The sequence below is a fragment of the Stigmatopora nigra genome, unplaced genomic scaffold (assembly GCF_051989575.1).
Source record: "Stigmatopora nigra isolate UIUO_SnigA unplaced genomic scaffold, RoL_Snig_1.1 HiC_scaffold_28, whole genome shotgun sequence".
NCBI classification, from domain to species: Eukaryota; Metazoa; Chordata; class Actinopteri; order Syngnathiformes; family Syngnathidae; genus Stigmatopora; species Stigmatopora nigra.
Window position 1 is genome coordinate 2,085,992 of NW_027551607.1, and position 13,180 is coordinate 2,099,171.

The 13,180-nt window shown below is 37.7% G+C and overlaps 1 protein-coding gene and 1 non-coding gene across 5 annotated transcripts; one reads left to right on the forward strand and one right to left on the reverse strand.

Moving 5' to 3' along the window:
* Positions 1–783: 783 nt before the first annotated feature.
* Positions 784–973, reverse strand: LOC144192894 (U2 spliceosomal RNA). The gene has a single exon (XR_013325480.1). It is a non-coding gene; the product is annotated as a U2 spliceosomal RNA (small nuclear RNA).
* Positions 974–2,568: 1,595 nt separating this feature from the next.
* LOC144192892 (uncharacterized) lies at positions 2,569–12,807 on the forward strand. 4 transcript variants are annotated; one of them, XM_077711728.1, is made up of 13 exons: positions 2,569–2,716; positions 2,804–2,978; positions 3,068–3,212; positions 4,259–4,340; positions 6,207–6,375; positions 7,672–7,877; positions 7,963–8,229; positions 9,289–9,457; positions 10,880–11,027; positions 11,264–11,421; positions 11,700–11,843; positions 12,320–12,545; positions 12,641–12,807. In XM_077711728.1, exons 1-13 carry the CDS (start codon positions 2,596–2,598, stop codon positions 12,767–12,769), a joined length of 2,139 nt encoding a protein of 712 aa, XP_077567854.1. In that variant the 5' UTR covers positions 2,569–2,595; the 3' UTR covers positions 12,770–12,807. The 4 variants fall into 4 exon arrangements, with proteins under 4 accessions (XP_077567854.1, XP_077567853.1, XP_077567855.1 ...); XM_077711727.1 differs by having other exon boundaries at positions 4,259–4,343; positions 12,641–12,806; XM_077711729.1 differs by lacking the exons at positions 6,207–6,375; positions 7,672–7,877; positions 7,963–8,229 and having other exon boundaries at positions 4,259–4,343.
* The last annotated feature ends 373 nt before the right edge of the window (positions 12,808–13,180 follow it).

A 13,180-nucleotide genomic window follows, 5' to 3' on the forward strand; every position in this document is an offset into this window, starting at 1 on the left:
GTCTGTGGGTGGGTGTGTGTGGGTGTGTGGGTGTGTGTGTGGGTGTGTGTGTGTGGGTGTGGGTGTGTGTGTGGGTGTGGGTGTGGGTGTGTGTGGGTGTGGGTGGGTGGGTGTGGGTGGGTGTGGGTGGGTGTGGGTGGGGTGGGTGTGGGTGGGTGGGGGTGGGGGTGTGTGTGTGTGGGTGTGTGTGTGTGTGGGTGTGTGTGTGGGTGTGTGGGTGTGGGTGTGTGTGTGTGTGTGTGTGTGTGTGTGGGTGTGGGTGGGTGTGGGTGGGTGTGGGTGGGTGTGAGTGGGTGTGGGTGGGTGTGGGTGGGTGTGTGGGTGGGTGTGGGTGCGTGTGTGTGTGGGTGTGTGTGTGGGGGGGTGGGTGGGTCGGTGTGTGTTTGTGGGTGGGTGGGTGGTTGTGGGTGTGGGGGTGTGGGGGTGTGGGTGTGTGGGTGTGTGGGTGTGTGGGTGTGTGGGTGTGGGTGGGTGGGTGTGGGTGGGTTGTTTGGTGTGTGTGTTTGTGTCATCGTTTCTATGCCAAATTGATTTTATCTTTATCCTGCACAAGGACAGCAGAGAATGTCTCTAATTGCCAGGGTAGTATACATATACCACATGAGGTATAAAACGTGAGAGTAGGAGCCTAGAATTAATATTAACTTGATTGTTTCTTAACAGATGGTCAGGGGAAAGCGTAAAGGCAGTCCCCCCACTCCGAGAAATTATTGCAGGCCAGATCCAGCAAATGTTTATGACTGTGTTTTACAAGAAAGATAATCAAAATTAATTAACAGTGTTAGGGGGCACACTATTCCTGGAAGTACTGCAATACCAGGTTGATGCAAAGAGTGGAGAGAGCATGCTACAACTCCATCTCCCAGTTCCAAAACTCAATTTAATATACGTTCCCCAGATGGTGGACGTATCTGATATTAAACTGATAAGAACAGATCATATACTTGATCTTGGCAAAAGGCCAAGAAGCAATAACTAGGTCAATGTCAGCAAGGACCACTTCTTTCCAGCCATTACAACCTACAGTAATGGTCACATAGATCACATGACATCAAAAATACACTTTATACAACACACATACAACTACACACTCTGTTTGATAACGGGGAAAAAACATGTTTCTTCTCTGTATTTAACTGGAACAAATGCCTCGAGGTCATGTGACTCATAATGGTCCATAGGAAAGTAGCAATAACCTTAACCTATTACCAATCCCCCAAGGTTCTCTGATTGGCAAACACCCTTTTTGCAGTGAAAAGCCATTGATTTATTTGAGCAACATTTGAAAAAAAATGACAACAAATCAACAACCTCTTCCTAACATATTATACCTGGTGTTGTCATGAACAACGATAACTTTCCACTAGTACATCACAAAATGTATCAATTCACAATTCATTTTTCATTCAAATAATATCCATTCTGACTTACCTTAATTGAACAAACACCTCACAGGCAAAGTAACTAAATAAACAAGAATTGAAAGACAACATTTTTGAGGGGAAATAAATTACAAGAACAATTTGAAGACTGTAGTACAGATTTACATTTTCTTTCAGCCGGGAGTGCAATGGCTGAGCCTCACCTTGGGTGAACCACCTGCCTGATCATGGTATCTCCCCTGCCAGGTAAGTATGCTTTACTCACAGATTAAGCACCCTCCTGTTTGGTGTGCTCGCCGTCTTCATTCACGTGCTCGTTTGTAATAACATAGTCATAAATACACACCATGTACAAGGTAATTCTACCGAGAACTAGTAATGTAATAGTTGAGTCATAACATCAACTGGCCGGTCTTTACTTTAGCTTTAAAGCATGATTTGAAAAAAAAATCCCATCATGCACTGCTGCTCTCATACAGAGTCAATTAGCAGCCGCCCCTTTTTTGGAGTAACCGACTTGACAATGGAGCCCCACCTCCCTCCCGGCAAACTTCCTGTTGTTTCTTCGGTTGGGAATGCACAGTGCTACTAACATTGAGTTTTTTGCAGAACATGAATGTAGTCATTAAACATTTGCAGGAAACTGCTAATACTTTAATACATTTGTTCTTAGTTTGTCAGGACAATGACTTAAAAAAGGGCCAAATTGACTTTAAAAATTTGACAGATCGACCGGGTCAGCGCAAAAAAGTGCATCCGTTAACACTACATATGAAACATAAAGAGAAAAAAAGGACTAAAGTATTAACATGCTCATCACTCATCATTAAAGTAAAAAGTATAAAGTACAAAGAAAAGTAAAAAGGAATGTATTAAGAAATATTCAAATGTAATTTAAAAAAGATAGAGTGGCTTTAAAACACAAAAAACAAATAAGAGTGGACAGAGCTACTGCCAAAGGCTTCCGCGTGACGGCGCCATCTCCAAAAAAACGAAATCTTAAAAGGTCTAGCGGGTCGGATGTGGCCCGCGGGCCGGAGTTTGCCAAAGTCTGAACCAGTACAATATAAGACATCTTCAAATCACACTGTTCTAATTTCTGATAAAATAATGTTTTAAAAATTTAAAACCGAATAGAAATGATTTAGTTTTAGAGGAGTAATTGCTTTGTCCTTTGTGCTTTTGTATTTTGTTCTGCGGTCTTTGTGACATCATGGTGAAGGGTACAAGAAAGTTCAACAAGTCGCTGTCCAAACAAGTGGCACTTATGGACAAGACGGGATATGACATTCTGCCGGAGAGTGGACAGAGAAAGTATGGTGTACCGCCACCCGGTGAGCGTAAATGACAAACCTGCTGTAAATTCCTTGCGCATACATGTCGTTACTCATGACTGAATTGTAAACCTCTTGAATTGAAAGGTCCAGCACCTCGCTTTGAGGAGTGTCAGGTGTTTGTGGGAAACATTCCCAGAGACATGTATGAAATTGAGCTCGTCCCCCTCTTCAAAACAGCTGGAACCATCTACGAGCTGTGGCTGACGGTGGAGTTTAGCGGAGAGAACCGGCGCAATGCCTACGTCACGTACACCAAAAAGTAACCCTGAATTTGAGGCTTAATATTAGGTTCCAACCCTCATATCTGCGATCTTTTTGAGGGTATTCATTATGCTTACTGTGCTCTAGGGAGGAGGCCACGTTAGCGGTTGATATGTTTGACCACTATGAGGTTCGTCAAAGGAGGTTTCTTGCTGTGTGTCTCACTGTGAACAATTGCCACCTCTTAGCTGAGAACATTCCCACAGAAAAGACCAGGGAGGAGGGCAATAAGGTACATATAAAGGTTTATCTGACTATAGTACTGTATCTTCCACACTATAAGGTGCACCGCACTATAAGGCGCACCGCATTATAAGACGAGCCTTTAATGAATGACATTTTAAAACTTTTTCCATTAATAAAGGCACACCACATTATAATAGAGGCTGGGGCTGGTGCCAGATTACAAATCACCTTTATGACAACTCCATTCACTCCTAAAATGAATAAAGAACGGTTTTATTATTTTTTCCGAGGTAAAGTAGTAGTATTTTCGACACAGTTTATCTTTTAACAGCAGCAAGGTACAACATATAGTCTCATCTCATTTTCTGGACCGCTTCAACCTCATTGGGCTCGTGGAGGGTGCTGGAGCCTATCCCAGCTGACTCTGGATCAGAGGCTGACAACTATGCACTCTCACACCTATACTTAGTGGCAATTTAGAGTGTCCAATCAGCCTACCATAAATGTTTTTGAAATGTGGGAGGAAACCAGAGTACCGGAGGAAATCTATGCAGGGCCAGGGAGAACATGAAAACTTCACACAGATGGACATGACCTGGATACGAACCCATGAATATTTAGGGATTTTAATCCATTTATAAAGAAATCTAAATATTATATCTAAAATGGTCCGGCCCACATGAAACCGAGTTGACGTTAATCCGGCCCGCGAACCAACCCAAGTCTGACACCCTTACATCAGTGTTAAACTCGCTGCTGCCCTATTCCTTTGTTCTACTGCCCTACTGATCGCCTTGAGTTTAAACTCTGCGTTGTAAGCGTGTCTCTTAATCGCAGCCACACAAATGGACATGAAACGCCGTTTTCATACATCCCAACATGCACCGCGCACTACTTCTTCTACGGAGGAAAAAGGAGTCGGCAGTGTCTTACTGTAGTTGCCAAACCCGCTGCAGCTCAATGTCGATCCATATCAAAGGCTCACTGGAATATAAGGCGCATATTCAGCTTTTGAAAAAATTGATGCCTCCAAGGTGCGCCTTATAGTGCCGAAAATATCGTACTGTTCCCTCATTCTAAATTCCCTTATAGGTGACAGAGACCCTGCAGGATGTCACTGCGTATCCAAGCACCACTGGTGAAAAGACTGCATTGAGTAACAAGGAATTACTTGGTAGTAAGTTTTCTGCTCGGCGAGCATCACCAGTTGCAATTACACATACTTGAATAGTTTTTAACGCAGCGCTTAACCATCTCGGTTCAACTGATACAACAAACTGATTTTCAAATACTGCCTTGAATGACGTTCTCAATTACGTTTTGTGGTAGCGAACAGCTGTCTTGAATTATGATGTACCTAAATTAGGTAAATTAGCTGCAATGCATATTCTGAAATTATACATAATATTTTAATTTGATTTGATTTATTTAGCAAGGGAGAGCACTTATTTATTATATTCATGTTAATAAACATATATATATATATATATATATATATATATATATATATATATATATATATATATATATATATATATATATATATATATATATATATATATATATATATATATATATATATATATATATATATATATATATATATATATATATATATATATATATATATATATATATATATATATATATATATATATATATATATATATATATATATATATATATATATATATATGTATATGTATATGTATATGTATATGTATATATATATATATATATATATATATATATATATATATATATATATATATATATATATATATATACATATATATATATATATATATATATATATATATATATATATATATATATATATATATATATATATATATATATATATATATATATATATATACATATAGATATACACATATACATATTTATATATATGTATGTGTGTGTGTATATATATATATATATATATATATATACATATAGATATACACATATACATATTTATATATATGTATGTGTGTATATATATATATATATATATATATATATATATATATATATATATATATATATATATATATATATATATATATATATATATATATATATATATATATATATATATATATATATATATATATATATATATATATATATATATATATATATATATATATATATATATATATATATATATATATATATATATATATATATATATATATTTATTTATTTATACACCATACATACTTAAAAATTATGACTGAATTGAGGGTACGGCTTATATGTGAATAAAAACAACATTCACAAAACTGCAAATTGATGATGCCACAACCATCTGTTTTAGGATCAAATTAAAATGAAGATAAGGGGTGTCAAACTCCTTTTGGTCTGCAGGCCGAATACAGCTTAATTTGAGATCAAGCAGGCCGGACCAGTAAAATCATTGCAAAATTACATAGAACTAACAATATGCCCACTTTTTTCCTTTGTATTAGTCACTAATACTAATAATTAGTGCAAAGAATGAGTAAATTATCAAAATGTTTATTAACTGAATTTTTCTTTTACATTATGAACAATGCGTTATGAAAAGGAGAATAACATAAGAACATAAATAAAGTATGTGCAATCTTAACAACACGTTTAAACAGTTAAACTTGTATCTAAGTGTTTTGTACATAAAACTGATCACATAAATAGAAACAATGTTCCAAAAACAGTCAGTACCAGCTTGTGGAACTTAAAAACAGTTTTTCAAAATCTGGAAAGCAATTTGAACAAATGAATAACTTTCACAGCAATTATTTGTATTGTTTGGAATTTGCACTGCGCCCCTAGTGGATAGTACACAAACTATATGTTTTTTTCATGTTTTTTTATACAATGCAGCTTTCTTCCCCGAGACGTACCAAACCACCAGACGGGCCGGATCCGGCCCGCGGGCCGTATATTTGACACCACTGGTGTAGATGTATTACATTTCCATGATACCTGCAATAACCAATCCATGAAACACATCATTTGTCTTCTCTTCTTGTGTTTTGCCCCCAAATCAAAGTGGAGGAGCCAATTCCCCTTAAACGGACAAAGAGAAAAGAGCAACTTCCAATTAAAGAGGTTGAAGAGATAACCCGCTCATCTATTGAACCACTGAGCAGTCAAGATGGTCTGAGTGAAGGCAGCAGAGGGACGGATCTTTTGAGCAGCAGCAGTTCAACAGAACAATTGTAAGCAGACAATTTCCTCGCTTTACTGTCAGATAACAACAACACAATGTCACGTTGGACTTACTTTGCTGATAATTTGAAATACTCTCAGTTAGAGCAGGGCGATATGAAAAAATTGTTATCACAGTAAAAAAAAAAACATCCGTCGATATCGATAATTCTCACGATAACTATTGCATCTTTTTTCTTTCAAATTTGAAACTTCAAACATCTGTGAATAAATAAATTACCTTCTACTTTATTCAATTATGAAAGTTTGAGTTTGATTAATTTCACAAGAGAGTGCACTTATCTTTGATCATAATCATGTTAATGAACATATATGTAAATATGTAAGATTGTAGCCGAGGGCTAATTTCCATCTTTCGTTCCTTGTGCAGGTTGAAGGCAAACGATGACACGTACATTTAAGAAAAGAGAATATAAAATAGGATGATTTTTAAAAGTATTTTTGTTCTTCTTTTGTGCAATACAAAGAAGACATCTCCTTACACTATGAAAAGTAAAAAATAAAACCTGTAGAATGCTGAAACTCGCAATGTGACCAAATACTTATTTTACACTCTATTTTTGGAAATAAATTCAAATCAAACAATGTGATTTTTTTTCTCCACATTCTGTCTCATTATTGAGGTTTACCCATGCTGGCAATTACAGGCCTCTAACCTTTTCAAGTAGGACAGCTTGCACAATAGGTAGTTGACTAAATACTTATTTGCCCCACTATACATACACACAACCCCTTACTTTAGTTGGGGTGAACTTAACCCGTTTTTACATATGATAAAAAGTTTTAGATTTTTGATAAAGTTTTCATAGACATAAAATGGGGAAACATCTTGATATCAAGTAAGAAAAATATTACAGAATGTCCTCCTATAAGTTAACGACATTCTCAATAAGACTGCTGTGTACACAGGTATTACCGAGGCATTAAAAAAGTAAGAACACTTAAGGGAGAATTCACGTGAATCGGAGCTGTGTTGTACTTAATCTCATAATCGCTCATTTTGGCCGTCTTATTTTCCTTTTGCGTTGTTAAAATCATGTTTCATCTTCTCCCGAGGATTGGTCTGGAACTAGCATTCATCTTGCAACAGTGCTCCCGTTCTCTTTGGTGGCCGGGTGGTGTAATTGCAGTTTAAAATTAAATTTTTATCGTTGAGCAAAACGATTTCACGGTAATTATTGTTATCGTTTTATCGTCCACCTCTAGTTACAGTATGTCATTACACTGTGGCCTTCATTCCATATTAATGTGGACTGTAATCACATTGATTTTGCTTTGTTTAACAGGGAAAGTCCATCCACAAGCAGTTTTGGAACCCCAGAAATGAATTTCACCACCAAATTGGACACTTTTCTCCGGGACCATCAAGTGACGGTGGGGGGGAAAGTACCAAAGTCATTAGACAGCGCGGCCTACAGTCAGACAGAAAAGCGACAGCTCGTTTTTCACTGGAGGAAAGAGCAGGTTAAGATGAGAATTGATGCTGCCCTTGGTGAGTGTATTATCTAGAAATTTTCAGGGTTCCTAATTTTACCGTGTACAGAACTAATCTTGGTTGTTTCTGTTCTTTACTACAGCGCACTTCCCCCATATCCTCCCTAATGAGGCTAATGTCCAAAAGTGGTTGAATTGGCAAGGCTGGAAGAATGACGGCCCCACAGCAAATGAAGTGATTCAGGCTTGGAAGCCCTCAGGTTCTTTTGAGGACATCCCACCTTCCGCACCTATCCAGAGACCTGTGAGGTCTTACAAGTTGAAAGAGTTGAGAGTGAGAGTTGAAAGATGTCGCCAGAGAAATGGGAAGACAGCTGGGTTAGGCTCCAGCAACTCCCACAACCCGGAAGGTAAATGAATGAATTAATGCGTTGTTACCAATTGACTTAGCCAAATGGGTTCATTTTGTACTAGAATATATGGTATTTCAGTGGGTAAACCCATTTGTTCTTCTAAATTTTAATGATATCTTTTCAATGGACAATACTGAAGAAATGTCACTTTGATACCATGTGAAGTATTCACAGTAGATCTTGGATAATGACAGAAACGTTGTGGGATCTTATCCATATACATTCAATAACTTTGGATCAGAGGAAGCACACAGAGTCAGTCTGGGAGATATGCCCGTCTCCCAGCCTGACCAGTTCGAATCCCTAGCTACACCCAACAGATGAGCTAGTTTTATTAACAAAGTATCATGTGACCTAGGTACAAACTTTAGGCGGGAAAAGGTGAACAAAGAAATGGGCGTGTCTTGGTATATGACGTGTCCCTAACTCATAGGGTCATGATGGAAATTTACACTAGGCTATGCAAAATTCTATCTTTGTAACTAGACTGAATAAAAGTATAACAAATACATCTTATACTCCACAAATGTATCTTCAAAATAACTCAAAATGCAGCCAACAACAGACTGCACCCTAAGTGAAAATCTCCTCAAATTAGCCAAGAATTAGGACCAATTAGGTATTTTGTGTTTTTAGTTCAAAAATCATTTTGTAAAATCAAAAATATATTTAAAAAAAAAGCTAAAATAAAGATTGTTTTAGATCTATAAAAAAACAGAATATATAGGGCTTTTAATCCAGTTCTTTAAATCCATTTATGAAAAAAAAACTAAATGTTATATCTAAAATGGTCCGGCCCATGTGAAATCAAGTTGACGTTAAAGCGGCCCGCAAACCAGCCCTAGTCTGACACCCTTGATTTAGTGTAATATTTTAAACGCAATGACGGCTCATAATGCAAATGTGAGTTCACGCACATTCACTCACGTGAAAACAGCCACTCACTCTCTTTGTAGCCCGCTCTCTCGCCAGTCTTAACATCATAGCTTGCTACCTGCAATAACCAATGCATGAAACGCATCATTTGTCTTCTTGTGTTTTGCCCCCAAATCAAAGTGGAGGAGCCAATTCCCCTTAAACGGCAAAAGAGAAAAGAGCAACTTCCAATTAAAGAGGCTGAAGAGATAACCCGCTCATCTATTGAGCCACTGAGCAGTCAAGATGTTCTGAGTGAAGGCAGCAGAGGGACGGATCCTTTGAGCAGCAGCAGTCCAACAGAACAATTGTAAGCACACAATTTCTTTGCTTTACTATCAGATAACAACAACACCATGTCACATTGGACTTACTCTGCTGATAATTTGAAATACTCTCAGTTAGAGCTTGGCGATATGACAAAAATTGTTATCACGTTAAAAAAAAAACATCCGTCGATATCGATAATTCTCACGATAACTATTGCATCTTTTTTCTTTCAAATTTGAAACTTCAAACGTCTGTGAATAAATAAATTACTTTATACTTTATTCAATTATGAAAGTGAGTTTGATTTATTTAATAAGGGAGATCACATATTTATGATCATATTCATGTTAATGAACATATATGTAAATATGTAAGATTGTAGCCGAGGGCTAATATCCATCTTTAGTCCCTTGTGCAGGTTGAAGGCAAACGAGGAGACATACATATAAGAAAAGATAACTTAAAATAGGATGATTTAAGAAAGGATTTTTGATTTTCTTTTTTGCAATACATATAATACATCTCCTTACACTATGAAAAGTAAAAAATACATCCTGCAGAATGCTGAAGCTCACAAGCGGAAGCCACTCTCCAGTCTCCCGTTTGCTAATAGGACTCAGTACTGAAGAATTTTTTTATAAAGTTCATAGAAATGTGAAAATCCACTAATGCTAAATATCGTTTTATCACCCAGCTCTACTCAGTATAAGAAAACTTTTTTTCAAAGGTGAGACTTTCATTTGATTAAAGCTCTTAACATTTGATGATCTTTTGAGGTAAATAAAAAGGTCATATAACACAGTTGTGATTCATATGTCAATATGTACTTCCTTATCCCTATGAAACATGCTCAATTTGAGGGGAAGTTTACCATATGTGATGACGTTTGTCCGAAATCAATCCTTCATATTAGATGCCCCACTTTCCATGGCTGTTTTTCGCTGCAACAATCGTGATTAGGCTCTTTAGAAAGCCAGCCCTCTTTGTGAGGGAAATCCTACAAAATGCAACAGGGGTCCCATTGATAAAAAGTATCCCAAATAAGTGCCGTATTTTCACGACAACACCGCGCATCGTATTTTTAGCCGCAGTGTCGTTAACAAGTGATATTTCTGTTTTTTACTCACACAAAGGATGCACCACTTTTATAGACGCAGCCAGGCATGGCAATACAAAACATTCACAAAGCGAAAGACACGTTTTTAAAAAGGCAACGGAAGCAAAACTGAGTTCAGTTGTACATTATTTAGCCATTTTACATGTACTCACATCATCATCACCCACAAATCCATCAACGTCTTCATTTTCTGTGTCCGAATTGAACAATTGTCCATAGAAAATGCTGAGTTTAATAAGTTCGTCCAGGCGGGATTTTCTCAAATTTCCAGTATGTAGGGGCACTTATATGTCAAGGTATTACTGTGATCTGTTTTCCAACTATAGTCTTTTTTTCCAACTGCAGTGGTTCCACACCAAAGTGGAAAGTTAAGAAGAAAGTCCAGATGTTAAGGATGGGTTTGTACCGGAAGCATTCACTAGGCCATCCTCTCCTGAAGGGATTTTTCAATTATCTAAGCAAAGATCTAAGCATTGAAAACTGCAATCAGGAGGTGAGCATCGCCGATTTACACCTGTTGTAACACATACTAGAGGAGACATTCAAGTCAATTTGTAGTTTAATGACATATGCTTAAAATACAAAACGCCTACTATATATTTCTTTTATTGAGAGTATTTCAAATTGGATCGATCGTTAGTGTCAACTTTTACATGCCCTCCATCGGATCCCAACTTTATTTGAAAATGCTAATAGTTATGCTGTAGCATTTCAGTTTTTTTCTTTCAGGTGGAGAATGTGGCAAGGTTCTTGTACTACATGGACCCCACCCGACCCTCCCTCCTGTTTGTACGTGACAGGGAGAAGGTTCAAGAATACCTCCGGAAGCTCAGTGAAGCCAATTTGACGAAAAGGACACAGTTGAACTACCTGAAGAACTTAAAGAGGTGTGTATCATATTTTGCCCATATGGGGGAGACTTTATTAAATGTGTGTGATAATTTGCTGACCTGTAGTGTAATGTGCATACATTGACCTAGTCATTTTTATACTGGTTATCCTCACAAGGTTCACATGGGGGAGGCTGGAGCCAATCCTATCCCAGCCAACTATTGACACCAGACAGGGGAAAAACATGAATTAGTTGCCTGACAGACAAGCATTCACCTTCACACTCTTATCCTCGTATATGTGACCAAAACATTGTTTTTACTTTATTGAACAGATTCCTTTTGTATCAGACCAATAACACCAACCTCTACATGAAGGATAAACCACTATGTATTGATGCAAAAATGTACGTGGACTTCATCGGCTGCCTCCAGAAGCAGCTCAACAAAGGCGTTTCCAAAGAGATCATTGCTGTGCGGTAAGACCTGATGATAGTCTTTTCCTAACGTTGTCAGGAACGGCCCGTTTGTCCCTCCTGGATTGCCGTGAAGGCAGAGCAGCTGGAATCTATTGGTTGATTACTTCCTGAGTTTGTATTTAAACACCAATTAGTTATATTATCATTGTTGGATCATTCCTGCAATCTCCAGCACCATTTCTGCTTGTTCCTGGATATCACTGCGTGGATTCAATAGCCATGCAGCCACGCTACCTTTCTCCTCAATTCCACTCATTCTCCTGTTTCCGGTATGGTTTCGTTTTCCGTTTCACAAGACATCCTTGTTTTGTAAGATCCCTTCCAAGTTATTAAAGTTGTTTTGAAGCTAATTGCTTCTCCTCATCCTGCTTACCCGCGACTGGGTCCAAATCCATTCATGATCGCGTCACGACGAAACATACACACTGTGCTAACATTTTGGGCAGTTTCATGAACGTATTTTGCTATTTTCACAGAGAGAAGTTCTTACAGGAAAACATGGGTCTGACGCCGTACCAGTGCAACGCAGTGTTGAGAGCTGCTCAATCAGACTTCGTGGCTATTATAAAAAAGATTTTGGATTCAGCGCCAACGTATGCCGTGCAGCTGAAGATGTCAGACCTAGTGCTGGTCCTGTATTATCTCGAGGCTATTGTCATCCTTAAACACCTCCAAAGGCCTGGAGTTGTTCAGCATATGACAGTAAGTGTTGTTTGAAAATTGAAATGATGATTTTTTTATTGTGACCGTAACACTGCAATGATCAATTAATGGAATGTGGTATGTGTTTGATGCAGATAGAAGAGTGGAAGAATAGGGTGCGACTGGAGAGGGATCACACTGCCATTGGTGTGAAAGACCACAAGACTGCAGCACAACAGTTAGCAGCGTTTGTGTTGTCCCCGGAAGAAGAAGCAGTATGTTGACATATTTTCCGTACTGTACAGCCAAACTCCATTTTTACGACTTCACTTATAGTGAATTCACTTCTTCGAAATATTCTTTTGCTATTACAATTTTTTTTAAGTTCATAAAACTGTAAAAATCCATGCTGAAACTCGCAAGAGGAAGCCACTCCCCTGTCTACCGTTTGCTAATAGATTTCAGCACTGAATAATGTTTTTAAAAAGTTGATAAAAATGTAGAAATCCATGCCGTAAGCCACAAGCCAAAGCCATTCCCGTCTGCCGCTTGTTATTAGGAATCAACACTGAAAAAGGGCATTTATAATAGGTGCGATCCTACTTTGCGATTGTTTTGATTATCGAGGCCTAATTAATAATTAATCACTTTATTCGAGGGATTACACACACACACACACACACAAGTAGTAGTGT